Source organism: Aspergillus campestris, assembly GCF_002847485.1.
Source record: "Aspergillus campestris IBT 28561 chromosome Unknown P168scaffold_3, whole genome shotgun sequence".
Lineage (NCBI taxonomy): Eukaryota > Fungi > Ascomycota > Eurotiomycetes > Eurotiales > Aspergillaceae > Aspergillus > Aspergillus campestris.
The window spans coordinates 1,444,452-1,470,477 of record NW_020194338.1 but is presented as its reverse complement, the minus strand read 5'-3'; the positions used below and the strand labels follow the sequence as shown (position 1 = coordinate 1,470,477).

The window sequence follows — 26,026 nt, the reverse complement described above, 5'->3', positions numbered from 1 at the left end:
TCAACACCCTGCTGTTCTGCATCGAGTCTTCCAGATTCCAGTAATCATGTGCGTATCCGTCTGATATATACCTACTTACCCCGCTCCTCCCTCCCTCCCTCCCACTTCAACAACACACAACCACAACCACAATACGTAGCAGAAATAAAACCAGTACAATACTAACATGCCCTCTAGACCCATCCTCCTCGTGCTCACGCTCCTCGCAGCTGGGGTCGCTATTATGGGTGAATCCCTCGCGTCTGCTAGTGCTTCTGCTCCCGCAGAATCGCACTTCCAGTTCTCCACGGTCTCAGGGTACTTTCTCCAGGATGATCCCACTACGGACCCGGAGCAGTTCGACTACGTGAGGACCTAGCACTCTTCCTGCCCCTCTCCCAGTTTAACCATATATTAATGAATATATGAGGTCCGGAGCAGTCCGCCACCAACTTCGGCCTCATCCCCCGGGCCTACGACGCAGACTCCGACTTCGACCCAGAGCAGAAGCGCACGCAATGGGAGCGCTTCGCTAACGAAGTCCACCGGCTGAACCACGACAGCGCGTCCAATGTGTTCCACAAGGTCCTCTTTCTGGGCCGACACGGTGAAGGCCTGCATAATGTTGCTGAGGCGCGGTATGGGACTGAATTGTGGGATGTACGCCTCCCCCCCTTCTTGATTTTATTTTCTCGTTCCCGTCTATAATGTCATACAGTGACTAATATATGTAAAGTGCTACTGGTCCATCCAAGACGGCGACGAAACAGGCTCATGGGTCGACGCCCGTCTGACTGATCTGGGCATCGCGCAGGCTGAACTCGCCCACCGCACGTGGGAAAAGCAGATTGAGACTGGCATTCCGGCTCCGCAGTCTTACTACGTCAGTCCGCTGAATAGGTGTCTCGCGACGGCGAGTATCACTTTTAGTGGGTTGAAGATGCCGCTTACGGATCCATTCCAGCCGCTCGTTAAAGAGGTATCCCCCTCCCTTTCTACCGACTTCTACATACAAGACACCCTCAACCCAAACAACCAACCCAACTGATAAAAAAACACAGAACCTCCGCGAAACCCTCGGCCTGCACACCTGCGACAGCCGCTCCAGCAAAACAGCCATCACAACCGAATACCCAGAATACAGGATCGAACCCGGCTTCGCAGAGACAGACCCGCTGTACGACCCCCATCTCCGCGAAAGCAACTCCGCCCGCGACGCCCGTCTGCTCGGCTTCCTGCAGGATGTGTTCGCGCACGACGACAACACTTTCCTGTCGATGACGGCGCACTCGGGCGCCATCACTAGTATCTTGGAGGTCACGGGGCACAGGGTGTTTGCGCTGTCTACTGGGGGGGTGATTCCTGTTTTGGTGAGGGCGGAGCGTGTGAATGGGCCTTTGCCGCCGAGGGAGGTGGAGCCGCCTTTTCCGGCGCCGGTTTGTAAATAGATGATTATTCTTCGGATGGAGGAGTAGTTGGATATTCTTTCTTCTTCCTCTTCCTCTTCTTCTTCTTCTTTATCATTGGTTATCTATGTCAAGAGTGTACAATATATACTAAGGTGTAATTCTAAAATGGACACTACAAACAAAAAAGAAAGAGTTAAGTAATTCCGTATAATACATTGGTGAACCAAGCCGCCAGACAAAATCCACTATGAAAGCTTTCTTCCAATCTTCCAGCCAGAATACGCTGATCGACACCACGGACAATCCTTGAAATGTCTAAGATATACATACACACAATACTAACGCCGAAACAGATCAATCAACAAAAGGAAAAGAGGACACGATGATGAAAAATGGAAAGGAATATGAGATGATCCGCAAATCACCAGCTATAGTACTGATTCTGGGCGGAGATCTTCCGGTCCGGCAGCTGCGTCCACAGCTGGCTCTTGCGCTGGCGGAGCGCCTTGGCGTTGCGGTCCTGCCACTCGCGGATTCGCGTCTTCTCCTCCTTGAGCACGACGGAGAGGGACGTGTAAGGCGGACGCATCAGGTGGATGACGCCGCGCGCGCGGTGGTCGTAGTCGACGCCGTAGGGTCCACGGTTGACCCACGCCTGGTCGATGTAGATGGAGGTCGGGTCAGCGATGGCCTTGCGCTCGCCGGACTTGAGGACGACGTTGACGGGTTTGGTGGGCGCGTTCGCCTCCCCGGTCAGGCCGAGGCCCATACCGGAGCGGACGACGGCGACGTTCTTAGCGTGCTTGAGGTGCTCGAGGACATCCTTGGCGGCCTTCTTCTTGCTGAACCGCATCTGCAGCATCGCCTCGTCGATGTTCTTGCCGGCAATCTGACGCGCCAGCGGGCCCAGCTTCTTGACGGAGGTCTTGAACCAGTGCGACTTGGACAGGGACTCGCGCTCGGAGCGCAGAATCTGCTGCGGCTTGCTGAGCCGGCCCCGGTGGCGGATCTCGCGGATGACCATCTTGCGCTCCCAGCGGATGCGGGCCTGCGGGCGCGGATCCAGCACCGGCGCCATGGTCTCGCGGTTGCGGGCCTCGGCGGCCATGGCGCCTTCTTCGGCCTCCGTCGGGGTGGGCTCGGCATCCTGTTTGCGGGCGGGCATGCGACCGCTGGGGATCAGCTTGGGGCCGGCTTCTTCCTCGGCGAAGATGGAGTCTGCGCCGAGGGAGCCCTCGCGTTTGGGCGGGGCGGTCGACCGCCGCGTGATCGTCGGTTTGGCGTCCTTGGAGCCGCCGAGGAAGAAGTTCTTGATGCTGGAGAGGGCGGATGGTTTGGAGGGCTTCTCGGTGGGAGGGGAGTTGTTGTTGTTGTCGCCGTCTTCTTGGGCTCGACGGGGGAGGGTGTAGGTTAGGGTGCGGCGAGGGACGTAGGAGATGCCGGTCCGGGCTGGGGGGTGTTAGTTGGGTTGCATGGGAGAAGTGATGGATGGTTTTAGGGGACGTACCGGATCGAGCCAATGGCCCATACGGGTGGAGAGCAGCCATTGAGGCCATGGCGAGGGATGGGGGGTGGGTGGTGGACGGAGGTGAATCTATTATGATTGAATTGATGCTGGAAAAAAGTGATCGAGAAAGTCGGTCTTGGCTGCGGTTGTGGTCGGAGTGGGTGGCCGTACTGGTGCCTGGTGGGTCAGGCAGGATTCAGTCTTGTGTCCACATGCGATATGCATATCCCAGTTTACATCGGTTTCAACTTATTGGATGTGCTGTCAATGTAGACTGACCTTACATGTTTGTGCTACTGTAACAGTGCTCAACAGATACCAAGAAGTATATTCATCAGTCTAGATCATTTGTTACAGTACTGGCAATATATTATCCATCTCGTGGACTGGTTGTCAGGATCTGTAGGATGTAGCTACACACCACTTGACCGGACGGCAGATTCAAATCCTTGCATAGTATCTACTCTCCCCTATTGAATGATCTATTGATCTTCTTCCTTGAATCCGTGCCTGGAGATGGTCCTTGTTGCCTCAGGCCAATACAGTCTCACGTGAGGTGTTCCTGTACGATTACCTCATCGCTGCCTGAACATCAATCGATCTTCATGATATGGAGATTATTTTTCCTTTTTCCTTGTTATTCTTAAATTAAATAGATCAATAAATAGACGATGTATCAATTCTACTAAATTATATACGAGACCCCGTGTGGTGCCTTGTTGGCCGTTCTGGTTGGTGTCACTGACCTTCCCGTCTCCCATCATCGTCATCTTCTCGGCTTCATCTCTGCTTCATCTTCATCTGCATCTTCTCTCCCATCTTCCTCCACGCCCCATACATTCCATCTATACAGATATCCCTTCATCATCGCCTGTAAGTCAGACCGTGGGAGTCTTCTTCTCTAGGGTTTCCCCATCGGTTCTCTTTCTTCCTCCTTCGTTTCCTCCTCCCTCGTCCATCTTGTAGTGGTGAGAAGTGAAAACCGACAAATCTCCACCGCGTCGATCCCACTACTTCCCATCGGTACGTTCATCGCTTTCTCTTCTCGTGTTTCCTCTCTCTCTCTCTCTTCCCTATCTCTCTTCTATTCTTTTCTCCTCAGCGTGTCACATACACCAGTGTATATCACCCTCATACTCCACCATTCTGCTACTCTTTGCCTTCCGCCTTTCAGGCCGCCCGCTGACCGGCTCGACCAGCCCGCCAGCAGAGCTTATTAGCTTGTTTTCTGCCCCCTCCGCCCCGTGTCTCACTCTCCACGCTCCTCCAGCTCAACTCGACCACTCCGATCGTCATCTTCTCCGCCTCGACGGTGAAAAAAGGACGTCAACAACCAAATCATATCAACCAAAAAAAAAAAAAAAAGAAAGAAAGAAAGGAAAAGAAACTAGGAGATAATAGAAAATTGGCACAAAAGACACGACGAGAAATTAGAGTTGTCTTTCGGCAATAGAAAAGAGATTCGGTGACACAACCGAGGGGGAAAAATCTACCCGTCTTGATCGTTGAGCCGCTGTTTTTTTTCTTCGCCTACGCAACCGACCGTTCGGGACCCTCCCTTCTCCAACCCGTCAAAGCGAAATCAACAGCAGAGAACCGACAAAGAAGGAAGCGAGAACAGAAAAACAGAGGAACAAATCGACTCGGTCCACCACTCCCAGTTCTGAAGTCTGCACAGGCTGTGGCCGGAGCAGGAATGGACTCGTTGATGAGGCAACTTGCGGCTGCTCGTTAATTCGGACTCTTATTTTCCTGTCTTTCCTTGGACCTCTTCACCAGTGTCGGTGACCCGGTCATTGCCCTCAATTTCCATTTTCGCTTCGTTTCCCTGTCGATCGGGCAACTTTTTTTTTTTTTTTTCTTTTATCGATTTATCTTGTTCTTCTACCCAACTAAATGATGGACATCAATTCACTCCTTTCGCCGCAGGATTCTAGTTCACAGTCCGGGCGCCCTGCGTCGGCTCCAGCTCCCTCGCCTACTCCGAACACTTCCGCCCCGGCCACGGGTCCAGCTCCCAAACCGTTACGCAAGAACCGCGCCGGTGCCACGAGACAGGGCATGACCTCCTCCCCCCTGGCGCAGCACATGTACGCCCCTCAGAATCTGCCCGAGCCGTCTCCGCCGGCCATGAGTCCCATGGGCCCCAGCAGCGGAACGCCCCCTCCTCCACCCCGGCAGCCGTCGACCCCGGGCATGGATACCCTCGCCGATCTGGCTTCCATGCAGCATCACCAGCCCCAGCGCTCCAACACCCAGATCCTACGCAGCACGGAATCCTACGAGAGTCAGCTGTCCCCGTCCACCATGTTCCCCCACGTCACGTCCATCGCCCACAATACCCCGATCCCGCGGTCCTCCTTCGACATCGCCATGTCCGACGGCCCGCGCGAGAGCGCCCGCCGGAACTACACCGCCACGTCCTTGGTCCCCAACGCGCAGCGGATGGCGACGGAGCTGTTCGGTCAGATCCAGGAGAATCCGCAGTCCTACGATGCGCACGTGAACTTCGTGCGCCTGCTGCATGCCGGCTTCATCAACCACGTCTACCCGCCCAACAATCCCGACGTCCACGGCGATCCGCGCCAGTACGACCTGCTCAAGGACATGCGCACGGCGCGCGAGGAGATGCGCAAGCTCTTCGCCATGGGCGAGGATCTGTGGGCCGAGTGGATCCAGGACGAGAGCATGTTGGCCCGGTCGGTCGATGAGCGCATCGCCGTCATGGAGCTCTGCGTGAAGTCCGTTGAGGAGGAGTACGGGAGCACCAAACTGTGGAGCATCTACGGGGAGTGGGTGCTGTACCTCTACAATGCCGCCCACGGCGAGGCCGGCCAGGGCCAGTGGTCCGAGGAGGACCGCCTCGTGGGCCGGGAAGTTTTCACGTGGCAGTCGGTGCTGGACGTGTGGCGCCAGGGCGCCGAAGCCACCCGCTTCCGGCTGGCCGACAGCCATCTGATCTGGGATCCGTTGCTGGAGCTGCAGATGCGGGACGTCTCCCAGAATCCCACCCAGGAGAGGGTCACCCATCTCCGGGCCCTGTTCGACTCGCGGCTGCAAACGCCCCACGCCACCTGGGACCAGACCTTCCAGCTGTTCTCCGGGTTTGTCTCCCAGTACTACAACGCCAACTACGAGAACATCATGGCCGAGACCGCGGCGCGGTACGCCACCCCCGTCAAAGAGACCTACGCCGTCCGGGAAGAGTTCGAGATTCGACTGCGCCAGGCGGCCGAGACCGGCGACGCGACCGCTGAGTGGGCCGTCTACGCGGAATACATCGAATGGGAGCTCAATCGCAACCGTCGGAAACGACAGTCGACTTTCGACCTCATCAATGCCCTGTATCAGCGCGCGGTGCTGCGCTTCCCCACCGACGCCCACATCTGGGAGGATTTCGTCATGTTTCTCATCAACGAGTCGCTCCACGGCAACACCCACACCACGACCATCTCGACCCTGATCCGCGCCACCCGGCACTGCCCGTGCGCCGGCACCCTGTGGTCGCAGTACCTGCTGAGCTCCGAGCGCGAAGGCGCGACCTTCGCGACGATCGCGGACATCAAGCACAAGGCCACGAGCACCGGTCTGCTGGACGCGGGCGGCATGGAGGAGGTCCTCAAGGTGCACACCGCCTGGTGCAGCTACCTGCGTCGGCGCGCCTTCCTGTCGGACTCGACGGACGAGGACCTCGACGTGGCCGAGGTCGGCATCCGCTCCGCCATCGAGAGTGTGCAGGAGCTCGGCGAGAAGAAATACGGCCGGTCGTACCAGGGGGATCCGCTGTTCCGCCTCGAGCGCATCTACATCCGGTACCTCAGCGAGAGCGGCAGCTGGGACAGTGCCCGGGAGACGTTCAAGGGGCTGGTGAGCCGTCGCGGCAACAGCTACGAGTTCTGGCTGACCTACTACGAGTGGGAGCTCATCTCGTGGAGCAAGTTCGTGCAGGGCGAGGCGACCGCCGATGCGGCGCGCCGGACCCCCAACCCCAGCTACGCCACGGCCGTGTTGCAGGAGGCCGTCAAGCGAACCGACCTGGACTGGCCCGAGAAGATCATGCAGACCTACGTCTCCCACTGCGAGGATTACGAGGATTCGGAAGAACTCCAGCTGGCCCTCCTGGAGACCCGCAAGGCCACGCGGGCGGTGACGGCGCGGCGGGAACGGGAGGCCCGTGAAGCGGCCGCGCTGCAGGAGCAGCACGCCGCCGCGACGGCGGAACTGGCCACGCACACGGAGAAGCGGAAACGGGAGGACGAAGTCAGCGTCAACGGCCTGCCCACGAAACGCGTGCGGGCCGAGCCCGCTCCGGCGGCGGAGGCGGAGGCGGGAGGCCCCCCACGCGATCGGGAACATGCCACGGTGATGGTGAAGAACCTGCCACCCGGGATCACGGAACACAAAGTACGGCAGTTCTTCCGTCATGTAAGCCTCTTTCTCTTCCACTCCCGTCATGGGATGTTTTTGTATGTCTTGATACTAACGAGCCACAGTGCGGTACAATCAACGGCGTCAGGATGCTGCCCGGTGAAGGCGGAGGCTCGGAGGTCGCCATCATCGAATTCAATTCGCGCGACGAAGCCCTCGTGGCGCAGACGCGCGATCAGAAGCTGATGGATGAGCATGCGATCGAAGTGCAGTTCACGACGGAGGCGACGTTATTTGTGACGAATTTCCCCGCGACCGCAGATGAGGCGTATATCCGCCAATTGTTTCAAACAGTAGGACACCATCTCCCGAATTCTCTTGAATACAGACGATGGACCAAGCTGACCATATCCAGTACGGTGACATTCTCGACGTGCGGTTTCCCTCGCTCAAGTTCAACACGCATCGCCGATTTTGCTACGTGCAGTTCCAGGATTCCGGCGCAGCCTACCGGGCCCTGGAAATAAACGGAACCAAGGTCGACGGATCCGAATTGAGTCTAGTAGTAAAGATTTCCGACCCCGCGCGCAAACAAGAGCGCCACGGCCCTATGTATGAGGGGCGCGAGATTCACGTGTCGAATATTGACTGGAAGGCCAGTGAGAACGATATCCGGGAGTTGTTTGCGCGGTTTGGGGGGGTCGAGACGGTGCGTCTGCCTCGCAAGGTTGATGGAGGGAGCAAGGGGTTTGGCTATGTGATTTTTTCCACTAAGGTATGTCTTCACTCATCTTTCCAGAAAAGGCAAGGTACTTACGTATAGCAGGAAGAAGCACAAGCGGCGTTGGCCATGCACGAGCAAGAATTCCGGGGCCGACCTCTCCACGTGAAGATATCCATTCCCCAAGGCCCCAAGCGGAGCGCCACGACGATAGTCTCGCAGGTTGGTAAGTCTCAGTCGCCCGAAGTGAACGGCTCGCAAGAGACCGGAGCCGAGCGAGAGCGAACGGCGCGGACACTGGGGCTCATGAATGTGCCGGACACGGTCAACGACGCGCGCATCCGCGCACTGGTGGAGCCGTATGGCCGACTGATCAAGATCATACTGCGACCTGATCACCAGGGGGCGATTGTCGAGTTTGCGGACACACAGCACGCAGGCAAAGCATCGCTCGAGCTGGAGGGACGGGAGATTGCGCCGGGGCGACGGCTGCACGTGGGGACGGTGCCGGAGATGCTGAAGCAGTCGGCGGAGAGGAAGGGACCGGGGGTGTCGAAGCCGACGGAGAAATTCCTCCCCAGCAGTGGACCTATTAAGCGGCCGCCGCAGCCGGGGGCCCGCAGCGGGAAGCGGGGAGGGCTGGGGGTGAAGCGGAACCCAACAGCGACAGCGACAGCCTCAGCGACGACGGCGACAACCGCGACGCCTGGTGATGGCGAGACGAGCAAGAAGAGCAACGACGATTTCCGAGCGATGATCCAGGGGAATCGGACGGGGTGAGGGCAGAGGGCCGGCGCAAAGGATCGCAGGGCAGTTTTGGCGTTTGCAGGGGCTTCATTCCCCCTTATTGGTGTTACCCAAATGATGTGTGTGTATGATCACGTTCTGCTTTGAGCGGCTGGAAGTCTGGCTGCCGTGTAGATTACTGCATTATTTAATTTTTCTAGTGGTGGTGCATACAGTAGATCTATGGAGTAGATAGATGCAGATGATTGATTCGAGATAAATCCCGCAAGCGGCATGACCCACCAGAGCTCGAGCTTCTCCACCCGTGGAACATCATTCCCTCCCTTCACCCCATTCCTCCCTTCGTCGATCTTGGTCATCTCTCTCTCTTCTCATCTATCTAATATAGGGATTCTGATCCATCCACCAACATCTCATCATCGTATCATAACCCTCCCCATCACTTTACGTGGCACACCACTACAGGTCTCACCCCGCCCGTCCAACCCGTAACTGCGTCATCATCATCATCAACAGCAACACTAGCGCACATCCAGTGTCAACACATACACGATGGATTTCCACCTTGTGCCTCGGGGGGAGGATCGCAATTACACGGGGTTTCTGACCAAGACGATTGTTTATATTGGGGGGTTGATGCTGTTTATTGCTTGTTCGTTTTATCTCTCCGTGGTCTGCCTGCGCTGCGCCTAGGCAGCTACATATGGAAGACTGACAGGTGTATGTGACAGCATTCGGATTGACGGTTTCTTCGATCGCTATTCCGAAATGGGTGACTTATCATAGCGACTCGGTACGCCCCTCCCTCCCCATCTCCCAAATAATTCATTGAAAAATGTCAAGTAAATCAAATACTAAGAGAAGGGTGGGGAAAAAAAGAAACCAGGCTACACCTACACCTACGGCCTCCACCGACGCTGCTCCTCGTTGACAAACACGTGCGAATCCTTCCCCAGCAGCGAAGACTGCCACGCGGGCGACCGCTACTTCTGCTCGATGTGGCGGTCGGTGGGGTTCCTGATGTCGTTTGCGGTGGTGCTGGAGGGGATGAGCCTGGTGTCGTTTTTTGTGGTGCTGTCGGGGGGAAGAGGTTGCGGGAGAATGGGTGGAAGGTGTTGAGTTTGTTGATTTTGTTGAGTGCGGTGGTGCAGGTTGGGAGTGTGAGTTTGGTTGTATGTCTCCCTTTTCTTCTTTCTTTTCCCTTGTTGGGGGTTGGGTTATATATGAGGCTAATGATACAGGCATATCTATACGATAACGAGGACCGCTTTTTTGCGGGATGGCAGCTGGATGAGTCGTGGGTGTATTGCACGGTGTCCTGGGCGATGAGTCTGTTTTGTGCTGGGGCGTTGATCGCTGCTGGGAGGAGTTTGCCTTCTGAGGGGGGGTATGAGTTGATTCCTGATCAGGAGTGATTTCATGATTGTGAGGATATGAGTATGTGCTCTTTAAACAATGTGTTACGTGGTGTATATATTATACGAGTAATGGTAATGAGTGATGTTATAGCAGTAACAGTGTTGATAGTAAAAGTAAACAGCAACTAGACATAAAGTGATAGACAAAATCAACTCCTTTCTACTAACTCCTTCTAACAACTCCCCTATAACCAACTCCTAACCCTCTTCTTCCCTTAACCAGACCCAATCCCATTGCCAATCCCAGATCCACCAGAAGAAGAAGAAGGATCCTTAAAAACAGGCAAGATCTCCACATCCGGAAACAGCAGCATATTCCTCCTCCTCCTCTCCTCATACTTCTCCAACTCCCCCCACAGATTCTTCCTCAACTCGTCCTCCAACTCATTCTCCAGCTTATTAAAGTGCTCCATCAATTCACGGATGATGGCGCGCATCTCGTCGAATGTTTTGGGGGACTTGGTCAAATTCACGAGCCAGGTTGGGACGGGGCAGGGTTGGATGCGCTGTTTTCGCTTCTTTGATTCGGGTTCGGGCTCTTCTTGGGTGTCTTCTGCTTGTGTTTCTTCTTGGGGAGTATCTTCTGCTTCGTGGTGTTGTTGTTGCTGTTGTTGTTCTCCCCCTTCTTCTTCACTTAGTGGATATTCCTCCTCCTCCTCCTCCTCCCCCCCATCTCCTTCTCCTCCACGAACATCTCCATCGTCAGTATCAGTTCCCCCCATCAAAACTTCAGTCCCCCCCTCACCATCACCACCAGTCCGACAAGCCAAAGCCAACCCAAGAGCCTCCCTCCTCTCCACCTCCCTCCTCCTCCTAAGATCCTCCCTCCTCCTCAACACAATCCTAAAAAGACCCACACCCCCCCACCCCTCCAACCTATCCAACGAAACCAACAGCAGCTCACACTGCTCCCGCGCCCAGTTGTGACTTCTATACCGCGCGCGCTGGTAGTGTTTCCGGCAGTAGTGCACCCAGATCTCGTCTGGGATTCGCTTGGTGGTGGTCTTGTTGCGGCCGAAGACGTGGGAGATGAGTTTGCGGAGGGGCGGTCGTGGGGTGGTTGTTGTGAGGTTGCATGTTGGGTATTCGCATTTGGGGGTGGTTTGGGTGTTGAGGGGGGGATGGGAGGGGGGTGGGATTGGGATTGGGGGGAAGTTAGGGATGGGTTTGGTTTTGCGGGGGGGTTGTTTGCGGGTTGGGGTCATTTTCAGTTGTGTTGTTCCCCTTGGTGTAGGTGGTGGTGGTGGTGGTGGTGGTATCTGGGTGTTTGGGGAGAGATAGTGGTGGTTGTAGGTGGAGTACTAGGGTAAAGATGGAGTAGAGATGGTAAGGCAAAGATAGTAGAGTAAAGAAGAGTAGAGAGAGATAGAAGTAGAGATAGAAATAGGGATCGTGGGGTAGAGATCGTAAGATAGAGAGAGATGGTTGGAGAGAAGAGTAGAGAGTAGAGCAGAGAGATATGCCCTTATATAGACAACCAGACAACAGACTACTAACGTCCTGAATGAACGACAATTCCTTGAAGATGACATCCTCCCCATCAAGACAGCCATTGTCCATCTATCGCCACTGTCCCATTCATATCAAGCAATGTCCTCATCGATCAAACATCATCAGTGTATCACATCAATCTTTCATCAATCAATCATCGTCAAAGTATCATATCAAACAATCCATTCAATCTATCATCAATCATTCCATCAATGGCATCAATCAATCAACAATCAACAATCATACAGTCTATGCAACCAAACGCCATACCCACTCAACAATGCATGTCCCTACAATGCCCCGAAAACATACCCAGGCGTACCTATTCATACCACATATACCCAGCATACTAAGATGCATACCCCGTCGTCAACCGCGGTACATACCTCCTCATCGCCCGTCCATGGTTGAACCCCACCTCCCCGATATCAATCGTGTTCAGCTCCCGGCTCAGCGCGTCCATCCCGCCTGGTGCTACCATCGCCGTGCTGGTCTTTGTTGGTGGCCCCACTGGTACCTTGGCGGGAATGGGTGGTCCGACTGTGGGTGGTGGTGCGTACATGGAAGCACCTGGCGAGTGGCCTCTGGCGTGGACGCCCGGCGAGTGTCCTCTGACATGCAGACCTGGGGAGTGTCCACCCGGCGAGTGTCCTCTGGTGTGCCCCGCGTACCCCACCTGCAACCCCGGAGACCGTCCCCGCGCGGACCCGCCGTACGGTGCCGCAACGTTCGGCGTGCTGTACGATTTATTATGATATCCATACCGCGAACGCCCCCGATCCGGCTCAGCCGGGGGATCGGATCCCCCCCCCAGATACGACTGCGGCCGGAGGGCCGGCCGGATGTATTTCTTAGGAGGCACGGTAGGCGGCGGTGCAGCAGGACTGTGTCGTGGCGTGTTGCGGAAGCGCACCACCAACCCCGGCTTCTTGGGCTTGCGCTCTGGCTCTGGCGCCCACGTGTCCGTAGGCAGGTGGTCCGACGGGTCAATCTCCTTCCCGTCGTCGCCGATGATCGGGGTCGGCCCGCGCGCCGTTTCCTGCTCTGACCGCTGTGCGGCTTCCATTGCCTGCGCTGGGGTGTCGTACGATGCGTGGGGATCGCGGACTACGGCCGCCCGCGCTGCGTTCGGGTTGAACAGGTCGTATGAGTCGGGCGAGAACGGGATTTGGCCGCCCTCGCGCTCGCCGACGGGCGGCTGCGGGCTGACGGACTTGCGCTGCACTGGGTGCGGACTGACCGACTTGCGGTGTACTGGATGCGGACTGACTGACTGACGATGTGCCGGGTGTGGACTGACAGACTGGCGCCGCAAGGGCTGCGGGCTGACCGACTTCCGCAGCGGCACCATCTGCATGTTCGTATTGGCCGACCCGCGGCGGACGACGACGGCGCCATCCTCAACCGACGGGTTCACGGGGTATGGCGGCAGCGACACAGCCGGCTCCGGCTCCGGCATCATCACCTGGCGCTCCTCCAGATACGAGCTCCGGCGTCGCGCCTCCCCTTCATACGCCATGCGGTCCGACTCGTCGTCCGCGACGACCGGATCAAACCCGGCGACCAGGCTGGGGGGCATGTGCGGTGCGTTCGTAGGCGGGGGGAGGTCCGTCAGGCGGGTCCCATCGGGCCGCAGCTGGGGCGGATGGGACCGGCGGAGTTCGTTGGAGGTCCGATGGGAGAGGCGCGCTTCGTGGGACGGGCGGGAGCGGCCCAGATCGTGGGACGAGTGAGATAGGCGGAGGTCGTGGGACGACCGGGGGGGCGCGCCATACTCTAAAGAGTAAGCTTGGTACGAGGAGCGCGGTGACGGTACTAACTGCTGATTAGCTCCGACTACGCCCGACCGGTGCACGGGGGGCGGAGGCGGAGGGCCCTCTTCTTCCTCCTCGTCCTCCACCCGCGGTTGCATCGTGGCATACTCGGCGTGGTACCCGTCCCGACTGGGCGGAGGGCGAGACTGCTCAGTGAGGGAATTGACCGGGGCGCGGTACGGGAGACGGTCCACTTCCATCGGCGCCAGGGGGTTATCCACGGGTGCGTACTCCAATGGCGCGTGCTCGTGGACACTGACCGAACCGCGCGGCGGGAAACGGGCGACCTGGCCCAGACGAGTCGCGTCAGCGCCAGGCGGGTACTGCTCCGTTGTTGAGAAGGGATAATTCGCGTGATTACTGGTGGGACGAGGTGCCTCGACCCGCCGGTCCGGCTCTGGCTGATAATAGTCTAGCCGGGGCGGCTGCGAAATCCCCGCGAAATCGGCTGGAGGCATGTTGCTGTAGCCCGAATGCGGTCGCGCGTAGACACGCGGATCATGGGCCGGGTGAGGTTGCGCATACTCTTGGGGTTGGCGCCTCGACAAGGAAGGAGGGATCTGTGATGAAGGGGGGATCTGGGTGGGGTGCCATTCTCTCTGGGAATCGTCCGGGAATTCATAGTTCCTCGCGGGACGGAGCGGGACCGGGGCCACTACCGGCTCCTGCAGCTCCGGGGCCTGGCGGGGGGCATAAACGGGTTCCTGGACGGGACGAGGGAGTGGAGGCTGGACGGGCAGTGGTGCAGATGGCACTTTTTCGGGCAGTGAGGGTCGTGCTGCGGCGCCCGTGGGGTCACTAGGCAGGGGGCGTCGCTTGACATCCTTGAGCTGACGGGGGCCGGACAGGGAAGAGGAACCGGACATGGCGGGGGCGGAGGGTGCTAATGAGCTACTACTAGATTTCGCGACGATCTTGTCGGCCGCCTGGGTGCGTCGTTCAATGACAGCCTCATCCTCGGGTCGCGTATCGTAGTAAGTCATTTCAATGCGGATCTCACCCGCGTACTTGCCGCGGAACTGCAAGGGATGCCATTGGTCGCTTTGACTGCCTCCGGGGATGATGAGGTCTTTCAAGCCGACCCAGGTCTCGCCAATCATATCGGTGCGCTTGTCATCATTGAAGACGGAGACTTTGAGACGGAGGTAGTCGGGGGATTCGTGTACTGTGAACCGCAACTCCTGGTCCCTGTATCAGAGGTTAGCCACGACATCGACCATCGCGCGTCCCCAGAATGAAGGGAAGCTTACCATCTCGGGGTTTGACCACCGCGCATATCGGTCTCGGTCTTCTTGGCTTCTTTGCCCAGACGCGCCGCACAGTAAGGGTTCTGTTTTCCCATGGTCTTGCGATTGGGCAAGTTTTTGGCGCGATCTATGACGGCCACGAGGGTGCCGATGGCGGGGCCATCGACAGACATATCCGCAAAGATGCCAGCGGCATGGTTGATGGAGAGTTTGTTTGATTTTGACATGTTTAAGTGAGAGTGCAATAGTAAACGAGAGTTGTTGAGAGTGTGAAGTGAATCCACGAGAGCGGCACACTAGATGAGTTGCCAGGGGAGGGGAACAATCCCAGATGGCATTGGGAGGGGTGCTCGATCGAGCAAAGGTTGGTTTTGATATGGATTTGGGATCGAAGAAACAAGGAAGAAGGCAAAGAAACCAGATCAGAGCGTCAGATAGAAAGAGGGAAAAGAAGAAGAGATGAAGTGAGAACGAGGAAGGGAGAAAACAACAAAGCGGGCGTACCTCAGGTATCGAGGCGATCAGGCCCACGGGGTGACCTCAGGTGTCGATGGGGAACGGAGTGGGGCCGCTGATTGGCTGGTGGGGAAATCGGGTGGCTGGTGGGAGGCTGGGGGATCACGTGTATGCAGCCTGATTGGATGACAAGGCGGTTCCTGCATGACATCCTGCGTGGATCGTCGGTATCGTAATGGAATTACCATACGCAGTCCCTCGAGGTACCTCCAGAGTCTACGGATGTACCTGGGAGGTACTCTAGACCCGGGAGAGGTCCACTGCCAGCCACCTTGAATTCTGCATCAGACAATATCCGAAAACCTGACAGGAGAGACAGGAGATGAATTCCGTTGCCTACTGGACTGGTGGACACTCCACCGCCACCATCAGGCGGCTTCATTTACATTCATTTAGATTCGACACGAGCGTGCTTGGCGGGGACCAGGCTGCGGTCTAAAACAGGTCTAAAATAATCCGGTTTGGAATCAGCCCTACTTGGAGATGACCTGCATGACTAGACCCAGGCAGAGGTGACTCTTGAGTCTGAGCCTTGTAGCTCGTTCGTAGCCTCGTGTTATGTCATGTCGACATCATGCGTCATTAGTCAAATGGAAGAAATTATATACATGTAGATTTTATACACATTTAAAAACTTCTTCAATCATATGTAGTAAAGATATAAAAGTAAGATGATAGTCAACCATGGTTGTGTAAGAAGTGGAAAGAAAAAATAAAAAAGAACTCCCCGACAGGGAATCGAACCCTGCTCTCCCGCGCTTGTATGGATAAACCATGACAAGCGGAAATCATAACCACTAGACCATCGAGGACTTGTTATGTTCCTGGTTTTCTTCTAAGTTATATATTGACCCCAGCTACTATAAATCAGTCATTCTCTCCAGTATCTCCATGCAACTTGATATACAAGTAATCTCTATACAGAGCACTTTGTACAGAGAGTATCCATCAGAATAATCAGCTGCCTCCAGTCAAATCGATAATGAAAAGAAGGCGGTGAGAGACGGTGGGCGGCAGGCGGTGACCTCCAGTGGATCCGACCATACCCGATCGGGAACTGCCATCAAAAACTTCAAAAAAAAAAAAGATCGCGAAATCTCTACCATCACCACACCCTTCAGTCCCCAACACATCCCGACCTCTACTTCAGCAGCATGGCTGCTCCCGTCCTCCCCCTGCAGCAGGTCAAGCTGCCGGCCTTGCCTTCCACCAAATTGACCCCCGAACAGCAATACTGGAAGACCTTCAAGAACGCTCTCCTCATTCCCTCGCCCGCCAACGGCCCCATCAACCTCATCACGCAACCCTCCGCTCCCTCCTCCGCCGCAGCGTTCCCCTCCCTGACCCAGCCGCCGGACGTCTTCACCGTCACCACCGGCGCCCGCGTCCAGATCTACTCCATCCGCACCCGGAAACTGCTGCGCACCATCACCCGCTTCGATGACACCGTCCGCGGCACCGACGTCCGTCCCGACGGTCGCGTCCTCGTCACAGGCGACGACACCGGCACCGTGCAGGTCTTCGACGTGACCTCGCGCGCCATCCTCAAGACCTGGAAGGACCACAAGCAGCCCGTCTGGGTCTCCAAGTTCAACCCCAGCGACCCCACCTCCGTCTTCACCGCCAGCGACGACCGCACCGTGCGCCTCTGGGACCTCCCCAGCCAGTCCAGCCAGCGCACCTTCCACGGCCACACGGACTACGTGCGCAGCGGTGGCTTCATGCCAGGCTCGCTCGCCTCGTCCGGTCTCCTCTTCTCCGGCAGTTACGATCGCACCGTCCGCCTGTGGGACCCGCGCGTCGACACCCGCGCCGCCATGACCTTCAAGATGGCCGCCCCCATCGAGAGCGTGCTGCCCATGCCCGCCGGCACCACCGTGCTCGCCGCCGCCGACAACAAGATCGCCGTCCTGGACATCGTCGCCGGCAAGCCGCTGCACCTCATCCAGAGCCACCAGAAGACCGTCACGTCCCTGGCCCTCGCCTCCAACGGCGAGCGCCTCGTCAGTGGCTCCCTCGACGGCCACCTCAAGGTCTTCGAGACCACCGGCTGGAACGTCGTCTCGGGGTCCAAGTACCCCTCCCCCATCCTCTCCCTGCGCGCCATCACTTCCGGCGTCGCCCAAGAGGACAAGCACCTCGCCGTCGGCATGCAGTCCGGCCTCCTCTCCATCAAGACCCGACTATCAGGCCAGCAAAAGGCCAAGGAGCGCGAACGTCGCAAGGAGATGCAAGCCCTGCTGGACGGCCGACTAGAAGAGCACGACCGCAAAGTCGCCAAGCAGAAGCAGCGCGGATCCGGCTGGGAGAAGCGGCTGCGGGGCCACGACTTCGTCGGCGAAGGCGTCGACATCGTCATCGAAGGCCGCGACCGTCGCAAGCGCGCCCGCGAGCAGCGCTGGGAGCAGGATCTGCGCAAAGCCCGCTACGGCGCCGCTCTCGACCAGGTGCTTGCCTCGCGCGACCGCACCGCCCAGCTCACGCTCCTCACGGCTTTGCGACACCGCTCTGCGCTGCGCGCTGCCCTGCGCAACCGCGACGAGGACACCCTGCAGCCTGTGCTGCAGTGGGTGTACAAGAACATCACGGAGCCGCGGCTGGTCCGGCTCAGCGTTGAGGTCGCCATGAACGTGCTGGATATTTACTCCGGGAATCTGGGCCAGTCGGCGCAGATCGATAAGATGGTGGAGAGGCTGCATCGTCGGGTGCGCGATGAGGTGGAGATGGCGCATCAGGCGTTTGAGACGAGGGGGATGTTGGAGATGTTGAAGACGACCTGATTTAGTATTGGGTTTATTGCATTGGATGGAGTTATGGTTGGGATGTATGTACATAGCGATCAATTCACTACACTATTCTATAAGGTTTACCGTAAGCATCCTGGGAATATAACCAAATAAGTAACTAGATAGATAAATGAATAGATAAGCAAAGAGACAAAAAGAAAATCAAATCACTGATATACCCTCGAAAACCCCCCCTCAGAAGGCTGCAACCAATTCCGCTCATCATAGTCCCACCCCTCCGCCCCCTCAATAACATGAAACGTATACGCAAAGCGACTCCTCTCACTCTCATTCCGATCACTCTTATGCAGAACATTCCCATGGATCAACACCAACGACCCAGCCTTAACATTCAACACCTCCTCCTCCTCCTTACCCTCCCCCTTAGCTTCCACCTCCCCTCTCGGCACCCGCGCCCCCTCATTCCCCACAAACCCCGTCCCAACCGTCTCCCCCGTCCCCTCCTTAAAAACCCTAACAAACCTCCTCTGAATCCCCTCCCCCTGCGTACCAGGCATCATAACAAGCGTCGCATTGCCCGGCCCCGCATCCTGCAACGCAAACCAGAACCCCACCGCCGACGGCGGATCCGTATACAGGAACTCGCTGTCCCGATGAGGCGGCACGGCGCCGCCTATCCGCGGCTGCTTGCAGATGACCATACTCTGCAGCAGGCGCGGGTCTTGGAAGCGGAGTGAGCGCGCGATGGCTGCCGTGCGGGTGTTGAGGCTGACGGCTTTGAAGGGCGGGGAGAGCGTGTGCAGCGAGTGGCCGATTTTGTTGACTGCTTGTTGTTTGGGGCGGGTGAGTTTTGGTTGCCCCGTGGGGTTGATGGCGTCGGGTTCGAAGAAGAAGCGGAGTTTGTCGCCGGAGGTGAGGAAGTAGTCGTCTCCCACGTGGGGTTTGGCATCGCTGGAGTCGTCGCCGGTGGTGAATTGGGTGAGGGGGTGCGTGTCGAGGTCGAAGGTGTCGAGGAGGTGGTGGGTTTCTGTTAGGAGAGAGTTCACTTCTTCCGGGGTGAGGTAGTCTTCGACGACTAGGTATCCCTTTTCGTGGAAGGTTGCGAGTTGGGTTGGTGTTAGGCCGGACATTTTGTATATTTCTCTTGGAGTTTGTGGTTTGGAGAGGGAGAGTGAGTGGAGGGAGAGGAGAGGGGGAGATGAGGGGTTTTAAAGCTTATCTTATCACCTGTTCGTAGCCTCAGGCAGCAGTCATACTTCTCAGTAGTTGCTAGGGAGAATATTGATATAATATTGTATTATGCAGCTATCGTTAACGAATCCTATATTCCTATTCCCTATTTACCACCTTCCTTGCCGGCATCCTCCTTCAATGCCACAATCCGGTTCAGCACAATCGAATCTTCCGTGCTATCCGAGTCCATGGCCTATACACCGTTAGTACGAGTTACAACACTCAACACTCAATTATGAAAACTTACAAAATAGGCGACCCGCATGGCCTGGAACCGGACACCCTCCGGCCCAGAGCCCGCTTTCTCGCCCTCCGCCTGAGGCCACGGCGCCCGACGGCGCACCTCCTCGAACCCAGCGTTAACGAGCGCATCCGGGTAGATCGTCTCACTGTTGGGGTTGATGTCGGCAAGGAAGCCGCCCTCCGCAGCCATGGGGTTCTCTGACTTGAACAGCGAGTGGTGGATCCGAGCTGTGACCTTGCGCGACCCTTCGGGAACCCAGTGGATGAAGGACTTCGGCTTGCCGCTGTCCGGCGCCAATTCGGCCTGGATCTCGGTGACCTGGCCGGTCGTGGGGTCCGTGGAGAAGGAGGTCGCCTTGATGGGCTGCGGCACGTTCATCAGGCCGACGGTGTTGCCCGGCGACAATCGGAAGAACTCCTTGGACGGGACTTCACGGAAATCGGACCGGTCGATGTAGACGGTGGATGTCATCTTCAGCTTGTACGAGCCGAACTCGGGCTTCTTGGGCGAGAACGGCAGCTCGAGCTCCTGTCCCTCGAGGTCGCCCAGGTTCTTGATCACCACGCGTACGGGGTCCAGCACCAGGCAGAGACGGGGAACCGACGACTCGAGGTACCGGCGGATGGACTGCTCAAATCGGGCAATCTGGATGATGCTCAGGGACGTCGTCACGCCGAGCTCGCCCACGAAGGAGAGGATAGCTCCGGGCGGGACACCTCGTCGGCGGATGGCGATCAGGGTGTAGAGACGGGGATCATCCCAGGCGCGCACGTGTCCCTTCTCCACCAGTTCTTTCAAGACTCGCTTGCTCATGACAGTTCCGGTGACGTTGAGGCGGCCTAAAAGCAGTTAGTAACAGCTGGCCCCGTCGCGGAGACAAACCCACCATATTCGCGCTGCATCGGCTCGTAGACGCCAAGGGTCTTGTTGAGCCATTCGTAGCTCTCTCGCGCGGTGACAAACTCGGTCGTGCAGAGACTGTGGGTGATGTTCTCGAAACTATCGCAGAGACAGCTGTTGCTGGGTTAGCACCATACAATATACACGAGGCCGGGCTCCACACGTACTGCGCAAAGTCATAAGAAGGATAGATATGCCACTTCGTCCCGGTGCGGATGTGCGGGGTGCGGTTCTTGGGAATGCGATAGGCGACAATGTCCCACATCTGGGGATTCCCGCTCTCCAGAAGGTACTGCTTCATGCGCAGAAACGCCGTCTGCGGCTCGTATTTGCCCGCGGCCATGTCGCGGAACTTGGTGAGGTTGGTCTCCACGTCCTGCGAGGCATGCGCGCACTGGAAGCGGGGCGACCGGTTGTCTTCACCTCCGCGCTGCATCTTGAGATCCGCCTCGTTGCAGTGGCAGACGTAGGCCTTGCCCAGCCCGATCAGCTTCTCGGCGAGATCGTACAGGCGCTGGAAGTTATCGCTCGAGTAGGTGATCCGAGAAGGCGTGAATCCTAGAGACCCATTAGCGGAGCCCTGTCCTATCCCCTCCCCGCCAGAACCTTACCCAACCAGCGAATGATATCCTCGATAGCATGGAAGTACTTCTCCTCCTCGGCGTCCGGGTTGGTATCATCGAACCGAAGAATGCACTCGCCGCCATGGAAGCGCGCAAAACCGAAGTTGATCGCGATGGCCTTCGCGTGGCCAAGATGGAGGTACCCGTTGGGCTCGGGAGGGAATCGCGTGCGGACGTGGGGCGACGGTCGCAGGTTGTACACTTCGGAGAGGAACCCCTGCTTGAAGATGGCATCAGGATCGGCGGTGGGGGCCACCGCTTTCTGCGGAGCGGCCTTCTCGGTCGACTTGGCCGGCTGGGTTGCTTTGGCCGAATCCTTGGAGGCCTTCTTGGCTCGTTTCTGCATGCGCTTCTTCAACTCGCCCTTGGATACCATCTCTCCGGTCTCCGGGTCGAGCTGGAGCTTGGCCAAATTGTCCGCGACTGCGTCAGCCATTATGGTGAGTCGTTCGCCCGTAGGACAATATATGATCGAGAAATATGGTATGTAAGTTTGATTCCAGATGGAAATTGAGTCATATCTTTTCGGTGTTGAAATCCGCGTATGGTGGGGGAGACCCCGCCAGCGGAAGATCTTATTTTTCCGGTAATGATCAACACTGTATGTATTGCTTACTAATGTAACTTTATGCTGAATTGACTAGTTAGAGAGCATCCCTAGCCTCAGGTGTTCATGCTTGCAACATTAGAAACCTTTTGATATATCGCCAAGTATTGTCAACCTGGTTCAGCAAAACTCGGGGCTCATTGAGAAACGTGCATGGGGATGCTGCAGCTGTGCCGCTTGCTTCATCACCTAGATTGTACGTACTCCGTCGTCAGCTTGGGGCTCTGGCGACATCGGGAACAAGTGATATCTTTTCCAAACCCCGCGGGGGATTCGTGCCCCATGAGTCATGATGACATGAATGTAGCCGTCGAAAGGAGTGCTCTTTGCAGGGTGCTGCAGCATCTTATCATGCAATTGGGGTAGACAATGGAATAATGTACTACCCCTCGAAATAGCTCACTTGGATTACCCTAGTCAATTGCAGGGACAACCGGATGACTCTTGGTCCTCAAGATATTCAGGCCATCTTTTTTCTCGAGCTAGATCAACTTTTGGCTTTCTTTGCATTGGTGATGTGGTTGCTTACGATGTCCAGACATATCCTGATGTCTTACATGATTTAGTGGTATTAACACTTTTTGCTGCATTTGCTTTTCTCGCCCTCTACACAAGTGCCAAAACGCAGTGGAAAGCTACCCCGGCAAGACTGCTATACGCGATCGCGATAACATCAGATCAAGGTAACTCACGAATAACCCGTAACTGGACTGGGGCAAGGGCTGGGCTTAAGTTGGGTCAACTGGCCTCTTATAGTACTGTTTGGTAACGTTCCCTGGCCATCTTGGTCACGGTCGCCATGAGACCGTTGCACCGTCTCATACTTCACAAGGCGCCTTCGTTTTCGCAAGTCTCCAGGCGACTGATGGCAAGATACAATTCCAACATGTCTCCCAGTTGAAAAGGCCCCTCCTTTCCTATATCAGCCGATCGAGGGTGTGGAGAGACTGGAGAGGTATCAGCCTGGGGGATATTATCCAACACTCATTGGAGACATGTTCAAAGACCGATACCGAATTGTCCACAAGCTGGGTTACGGGACATATTCCACGGTATGGCTCGCACGTGATGAGCAGCAAACAGCTTATGTTGCGGTCAAGATTGGCACTGGAGACGCCCCGTCTAACGAGGCGGACGTTCTATGTGCCATTACGGACACTTGTCAGACCGACTGCTCGGGACGGGCTATGATCCCATTGATACATGACCGATTCGAGATCCAAAGCCCCAATGGATCCCACAGATGTTACGTGACATCTCCGGCCCAAAGCAGTGTGGCTGCAGCAAGCTTCCCTACTTTTTTCAATATTGACACAGCACGCGCACTGGCCAGCGAGCTGGTGTTGGCCATTACATACACACATGCCCGAGGTTTTGTGCACGGAGGTGAGTCTTTTCGAGAATAGCGAGAACGGCCGGGAAGAAGCCGTCGCTGACACGTCGAGAGCAGATCTTCACCTTGGGAATGTCTTGATCCGGCTGCCATCGAGTTTGAACAAACTCACCGTCGAGCAGCTCTACAGGGCGTTTGGGGAGCCCTGCACAGCGCGGATCGAACGCCTTGATGGACAGCCGCTTCCTCCTAGTGCCCGTAGGGCTAGGAAAGAAATCGAATGAGATCGCACTCGGCGAGGCTCATCTACTCCTCAGTGACTTTGGCGAGGCTTTCTCCCCATCCAATCCTCAGCAGACGCGAACCGGAGACCAATGCTGTTTGCCACTGCCCGTCTTACCGCCAGAGGCCTATTTTGAGCCCGATCGGCCGATTTCGTTTCCCGCGGACATCTGGGCTCTTGCGTGCGCTATCTGGTCAATCTTCAGCTCACGTCCACTGTTCGATGCTACGCTCGCCACACACGATGACACTTCCTCCCAGCAGGTAGACATCCTCGGACAGTTACCACTTGAGTGGTGGAAGAAGTGGGAAGCCCACCATGAGTAATTCGATAGTACTGGGCGGCCGAAGAAGGGCCGTTTTGTTGTCCCGTCTCTTGAAGACTGCTTCGAGCGGGAGATACAGGCAGCACGGCAAAATAATGGCATGGGTCAAGTTGGCACGGAAGAAACGGTGGCTCTCCTAGATATGCTCCGCCGTATGCTTGCATTCAGACCAGAGGAGCGAGCCACTGCTACAACTATCCTTGATTCGAAATGGATGACAACTTGGGGGTTGCCGGCATCTGAAAAGTCAGGGAGAGTTTGATGTTATTTTCCTGGTGAGTGGCAGATATCATTAAAGTATACTGGGCATTACCCATGAAAACACAAAATCCGTCATACTGTTCTTTGATTGGGTGCAGAAGTGATACTATCCCGCCCACCATGTCTGAACTCCACTTTACAAGCAAAGATGTGTTTGTTAAAACAAAAAACAAAAATATATGACAAGAGTGGGATTCGAACCCACGCCACTTGCGTGACTAGGAAGTTCCGGAGAACTGTGATGGTCAGGTAAACCTGAACCTAGCGCCTTGGACCGCTCGGCCATCTTGCCTGTTGATATTTTAGATTTGGGACACTAGTGAAATGGGTACTTTTGCATTATAGTTCTGTCCATCGTCACATTGAAGTATCAGTCACTACGCTCCAATATCAACCACTCCGCTGCTATACTCACGAACAAATCCAATTGCTTATAACCATGGGTTGAACAATTATTGTAGTACAGGAAGTCTGCAACGGCTCCTAGCCATTTCACTTAGAATGCCTCCGAAGCCACCCCCGCTTTGATGCTGCTGCTACTCGTGGTGGAGCAAAATTCAATTGTTCTTTCTGGTCCAGACTTTAGGACTCGAGTCTGCAAGGTAGAATAGAAGTGGCTGGAATTCTCGTATTCAGTTTGATCCAATGCAGAGATTGATTAACCGGGTCGGCGCGGCAAGTCGTCTATTTGGATGGAGCTAGAGTACTACAAGTGATCTGCGTCCTTGCGCAGAATAGCCCTAGGTTTTAAACATACATTGGAATGGAATTCCCCGCTCAATTAATAAAAAAAAAGCTTTTACATCAAACATTGATCTTTTCATCTCTGTACAATCGCGATAGCACGAGAGCTCCAGGGCTATCTTGTGCCGAGGTGATGCTGCAGTGCAACCTCGTATATCTAATTTAGCTGATGAGTGGCGCTCGACAAACCAAGCCATCCGTATCCATACTTAGTACAGTATATAGAGAGTATCTCCAAGAATATACAATGTAGACATAGACAAACACTTTGCTGTTGCGCAATATAAAAACCACCATATCCACCGCTTCAACTCCTGTCCACGTCCTCAAGTACCCTACCCTTTGGTCCTACACGTCAACATCAAATCACCAAAATGAAACTCCCCACCCTATCCCTCGTTCTCTCCAGCCTACTCCTGGCATCCAGCGCCGCTCCGACAGATCCGGAACCGCGCGACACCAGCCCAGAAGCCCTGGGCCTAGCCAAACGCTCCGTCAGCTGCAAGATCATCAATGTGTCAAAGTATGCCAATTGCCGAGCGGGGCCTGGTACGAACTATGAAGTCCGCCACCGTGCCCCCGTGGGTAACTCCTATAACTTTGTTTGCTACAAGAAAGGAGAGTGCTATCAGGGTAATTGGTAAGGCTCGTGATGCGTGACAGGTTGGGATGGTCACTAATGATGGCGGGGCAGTACTTGGGACAAGATCATCATTGATAGTGGCTATGTTTGCTATGTCAATGGTTACTTTACGGATAGTAAATGCAGTATGGGTATGTTCTTTTCTTGCTGTCTTTTCTTTTTATGCTTTTTGTGTGTTTTAGTTTGCTTTTATTTGGCTAACGCTAGGTTTTAGCTGCTTTGGGGAAATGCTAGAAGAGCGTATCGGCAGCGGGTCTTGATAGTGGTATAATCGTTAAATATACATTCAGTCATCAAGTCTGAACCACGTCGAGCTCAGCTCCAATGATGTTATACTGTCTCACAGCTTAATTTTGGAGAGACGATGTAGTTTCAACTAATAAGAAGTCTGTTTGAAACCTCCTTGTCTCAGTCACCATGGTGTCTTGACTATGTTAGCATGAAACCAAATAGCCCTAACGAACAACCAACCCGCTCACCTACAAGACATTACAACTACCATTTTAACTAAACAGCTCTTACATGATATTGTACACGTTAGATGTTTCATTTTAGCCTTCCACATGGCTATTTTTATGGTAAGAGTTGTATCTTGGGCTGGAGTCTCCCAGTGTTCAATAAAAAGGTTTGAATATATATTACTATGTAGCGGACAGACCACCGCCGAGAAAAATCATGACATACCCATGATTTTTCTTTTTGGCTTAAAGATTAAGAATAGAAAAGAAAAGAAAAAGAAAAAAAGGCACGCATTAAATATTCCGTACACGCATCGAAACATCTCGAAAGATTCGGACCAGTTCGTCGCAAATCGATGCTCCATAAGAAGTACAATGACATCACTTCTACGCAAACCATCTCCACAC

General features: G+C 55.5%; 11 protein-coding genes and 2 non-coding genes across 13 annotated transcripts; 6 read left to right on the top strand and 7 right to left on the bottom strand.

Moving 5' to 3' along the window:
* Nucleotides 1-223: 223 nt before the first annotated feature.
* On the top strand, nt 224-1,427 carry P168DRAFT_231845 (phosphoglycerate mutase family protein; the record flags this gene model as incomplete). The annotated part of the gene is made up of 4 exons (XM_024833299.1): nt 224-346; nt 421-639; nt 716-958; nt 1,041-1,427. 4 exons carry the CDS (start codon nt 224-226, stop codon nt 1,425-1,427), a joined length of 972 nt encoding a protein of 323 aa, XP_024695255.1.
* Nucleotides 1,428-1,593: 166 nt separating this feature from the next.
* Nucleotides 1,594-2,966, bottom strand: P168DRAFT_325503 (mitochondrial 54S ribosomal protein uL22m). Its single transcript, XM_024841010.1, has 2 exons — nt 2,896-2,966; nt 1,594-2,837 (listed from the first exon to the last, which is right to left on the bottom strand). Exons 1-2 carry the CDS (start codon nt 2,942-2,944, stop codon nt 1,810-1,812), a joined length of 1,077 nt encoding a protein of 358 aa, XP_024695254.1. The 5' UTR covers nt 2,945-2,966; the 3' UTR covers nt 1,594-1,809.
* A 1,790-nt stretch (nt 2,967-4,756) lies between these two features.
* Nucleotides 4,757-8,928, top strand: P168DRAFT_302950 (U6 snRNP complex subunit PRP24). Its single transcript, XM_024838708.1, has 4 exons — nt 4,757-7,320; nt 7,389-7,616; nt 7,679-8,038; nt 8,090-8,928. Exons 1-4 carry the CDS (start codon nt 4,792-4,794, stop codon nt 8,762-8,764), a joined length of 3,792 nt encoding a protein of 1,263 aa, XP_024695253.1. The 5' UTR covers nt 4,757-4,791; the 3' UTR covers nt 8,765-8,928.
* A 131-nt stretch (nt 8,929-9,059) lies between these two features.
* Nucleotides 9,060-10,243, top strand: P168DRAFT_288580 (uncharacterized protein). Its single transcript, XM_024836819.1, has 5 exons — nt 9,060-9,383; nt 9,463-9,524; nt 9,611-9,787; nt 9,820-9,903; nt 9,973-10,243. Exons 1-5 carry the CDS (start codon nt 9,284-9,286, stop codon nt 10,144-10,146), a joined length of 597 nt encoding a protein of 198 aa, XP_024695252.1. The 5' UTR covers nt 9,060-9,283; the 3' UTR covers nt 10,147-10,243.
* Nucleotides 10,244-10,364: 121 nt separating this feature from the next.
* On the bottom strand, nt 10,365-11,354 carry P168DRAFT_325501 (putative pathogenicity factor; the record flags this gene model as incomplete). Its single annotated transcript, XM_024841009.1, has 2 exons — nt 10,365-10,843; nt 10,895-11,354. The coding sequence occupies 2 exons, from the start codon at nt 11,352-11,354 to the stop codon at nt 10,365-10,367; spliced, it is 939 nt and encodes a 312-aa protein (XP_024695251.1).
* Nucleotides 11,355-11,667: 313 nt separating this feature from the next.
* On the bottom strand, nt 11,668-15,142 carry P168DRAFT_325500 (uncharacterized protein). Its single transcript, XM_024841008.1, has 2 exons — nt 14,705-15,142; nt 11,668-14,642 (listed from the first exon to the last, which is right to left on the bottom strand). The coding sequence occupies exons 1-2, from the start codon at nt 14,926-14,928 to the stop codon at nt 11,990-11,992; spliced, it is 2,877 nt and encodes a 958-aa protein (XP_024695250.1). The 5' UTR covers nt 14,929-15,142; the 3' UTR covers nt 11,668-11,989.
* Nucleotides 15,143-15,940: 798 nt separating this feature from the next.
* P168DRAFT_t57 lies at nt 15,941-16,029 on the bottom strand. The gene has a single exon. It is a non-coding gene; the product is annotated as a tRNA-Asp (tRNA).
* Nucleotides 16,030-16,337: 308 nt separating this feature from the next.
* Nucleotides 16,338-18,049, top strand: P168DRAFT_288578 (snoRNA-binding rRNA-processing protein UTP15). Its single transcript, XM_024836818.1, has one exon. The coding sequence runs from the start codon at nt 16,372-16,374 to the stop codon at nt 17,995-17,997; it is 1,626 nt and encodes a 541-aa protein (XP_024695249.1). The 5' UTR covers nt 16,338-16,371; the 3' UTR covers nt 17,998-18,049.
* Nucleotides 18,050-18,074: 25 nt separating this feature from the next.
* On the bottom strand, nt 18,075-19,133 carry P168DRAFT_116703 (phytanoyl-CoA dioxygenase family protein). The gene is made up of 2 exons (XM_024832591.1): nt 18,477-19,133; nt 18,075-18,380 (listed from the first exon to the last, which is right to left on the bottom strand). Exons 1-2 carry the CDS (start codon nt 19,092-19,094, stop codon nt 18,171-18,173), a joined length of 828 nt encoding a protein of 275 aa, XP_024695248.1. The 5' UTR covers nt 19,095-19,133; the 3' UTR covers nt 18,075-18,170.
* Nucleotides 19,134-19,237: 104 nt separating this feature from the next.
* Nucleotides 19,238-21,458, bottom strand: P168DRAFT_309536 (glutamine--tRNA ligase). Its single transcript, XM_024839312.1, has 5 exons — nt 20,953-21,458; nt 20,509-20,899; nt 20,328-20,455; nt 19,445-20,280; nt 19,238-19,390 (listed from the first exon to the last, which is right to left on the bottom strand). The coding sequence occupies exons 1-5, from the start codon at nt 21,398-21,400 to the stop codon at nt 19,301-19,303; spliced, it is 1,893 nt and encodes a 630-aa protein (XP_024695247.1). The 5' UTR covers nt 21,401-21,458; the 3' UTR covers nt 19,238-19,300.
* A 237-nt stretch (nt 21,459-21,695) lies between these two features.
* Nucleotides 21,696-24,034, top strand: P168DRAFT_309535 (kinase-like protein). Its single transcript, XM_024839311.1, has 4 exons — nt 21,696-21,767; nt 22,469-22,957; nt 23,158-23,491; nt 23,522-24,034. The coding sequence occupies exons 1-4, from the start codon at nt 21,725-21,727 to the stop codon at nt 23,772-23,774; spliced, it is 1,119 nt and encodes a 372-aa protein (XP_024695246.1). The 5' UTR covers nt 21,696-21,724; the 3' UTR covers nt 23,775-24,034.
* On the bottom strand, nt 23,954-24,065 carry P168DRAFT_t56. The gene has a single exon. It is a non-coding gene; the product is annotated as a tRNA-Leu (tRNA).
* A 792-nt stretch (nt 24,066-24,857) lies between these two features.
* Nucleotides 24,858-25,445, top strand: P168DRAFT_288573 (uncharacterized protein). Its single transcript, XM_024836817.1, has 3 exons — nt 24,858-25,157; nt 25,212-25,291; nt 25,375-25,445. The coding sequence occupies exons 1-3, from the start codon at nt 24,892-24,894 to the stop codon at nt 25,392-25,394; spliced, it is 366 nt and encodes a 121-aa protein (XP_024695245.1). The 5' UTR covers nt 24,858-24,891; the 3' UTR covers nt 25,395-25,445.
* The last annotated feature ends 581 nt before the right edge of the window (nt 25,446-26,026 follow it).

Excerpts from the sequence above, each read along its gene's own strand:
- P168DRAFT_325503 (XM_024841010.1), bottom strand. The coding sequence starts at position 2,944 with ATGGCCTCAATGGCTGCTCTCCACCCGTATGGGCCATTGGCTCGATCC. Across the intron at positions 2,838-2,895 it reads TGGGCCATTGGCTCGATCCG|CCCGGACCGGCATCTCCTAC; the intron begins GTACGTCCCCTA and ends AACACCCCCCAG.
- P168DRAFT_302950 (XM_024838708.1), top strand. The coding sequence starts at position 4,792 with ATGATGGACATCAATTCACTCCTTTCGCCGCAGGATTCTAGTTCACAG. Across the intron at positions 7,321-7,388 it reads TACGGCAGTTCTTCCGTCAT|TGCGGTACAATCAACGGCGT; the intron begins GTAAGCCTCTTT and ends AACGAGCCACAG. Across the intron at positions 8,039-8,089 it reads ATGTGATTTTTTCCACTAAG|GAAGAAGCACAAGCGGCGTT; the intron begins GTATGTCTTCAC and ends TACGTATAGCAG.
- P168DRAFT_288580 (XM_024836819.1), top strand. The coding sequence starts at position 9,284 with ATGGATTTCCACCTTGTGCCTCGGGGGGAGGATCGCAATTACACGGGG. Across the intron at positions 9,788-9,819 it reads TGCTGGAGGGGATGAGCCTG|AGGTTGCGGGAGAATGGGTG; the intron begins GTGTCGTTTTTT and ends GTCGGGGGGAAG. Across the intron at positions 9,904-9,972 it reads TTGGGAGTGTGAGTTTGGTT|GCATATCTATACGATAACGA; the intron begins GTATGTCTCCCT and ends CTAATGATACAG.
- P168DRAFT_325500 (XM_024841008.1), bottom strand. The coding sequence starts at position 14,928 with ATGTCAAAATCAAACAAACTCTCCATCAACCATGCCGCTGGCATCTTT. Across the intron at positions 14,643-14,704 it reads GGTGGTCAAACCCCGAGATG|GGACCAGGAGTTGCGGTTCA; the intron begins GTAAGCTTCCCT and ends CCTCTGATACAG.
- P168DRAFT_288578 (XM_024836818.1), top strand. The coding sequence starts at position 16,372 with ATGGCTGCTCCCGTCCTCCCCCTGCAGCAGGTCAAGCTGCCGGCCTTG.
- P168DRAFT_116703 (XM_024832591.1), bottom strand. The coding sequence starts at position 19,094 with ATGTCCGGCCTAACACCAACCCAACTCGCAACCTTCCACGAAAAGGGA. Across the intron at positions 18,381-18,476 it reads TTCAGAGGAGGTTTGTTAGG|GGTAAGGAGGAGGAGGAGGT; the intron begins GTTTTTAAGGAG and ends GCTAAGGGGGAG.
- P168DRAFT_309536 (XM_024839312.1), bottom strand. The coding sequence starts at position 21,400 with ATGGCTGACGCAGTCGCGGACAATTTGGCCAAGCTCCAGCTCGACCCG. Across the intron at positions 20,281-20,327 it reads GCCGATGCAGCGCGAATATG|GCCGCCTCAACGTCACCGGA; the intron begins GTGGGTTTGTCT and ends AACTGCTTTTAG. Across the intron at positions 19,391-19,444 it reads CCATGCGGGTCGCCTATTTT|GCCATGGACTCGGATAGCAC; the intron begins GTAAGTTTTCAT and ends AACGGTGTATAG.
- P168DRAFT_309535 (XM_024839311.1), top strand. The coding sequence starts at position 21,725 with ATGGGGATGCTGCAGCTGTGCCGCTTGCTTCATCACCTAGATT. Across the intron at positions 21,768-22,468 it reads CTTGCTTCATCACCTAGATT|TTGAAAAGGCCCCTCCTTTC; the intron begins GTACGTACTCCG and ends CATGTCTCCCAG. Across the intron at positions 22,958-23,157 it reads CCGAGGTTTTGTGCACGGAG|TGCCCGTAGGGCTAGGAAAG; the intron begins GTGAGTCTTTTC and ends GCTTCCTCCTAG.
- P168DRAFT_288573 (XM_024836817.1), top strand. The coding sequence starts at position 24,892 with ATGAAACTCCCCACCCTATCCCTCGTTCTCTCCAGCCTACTCCTGGCA. Across the intron at positions 25,158-25,211 it reads GAGTGCTATCAGGGTAATTG|TACTTGGGACAAGATCATCA; the intron begins GTAAGGCTCGTG and ends ATGGCGGGGCAG. Across the intron at positions 25,292-25,374 it reads GGATAGTAAATGCAGTATGG|CTGCTTTGGGGAAATGCTAG; the intron begins GTATGTTCTTTT and ends GCTAGGTTTTAG.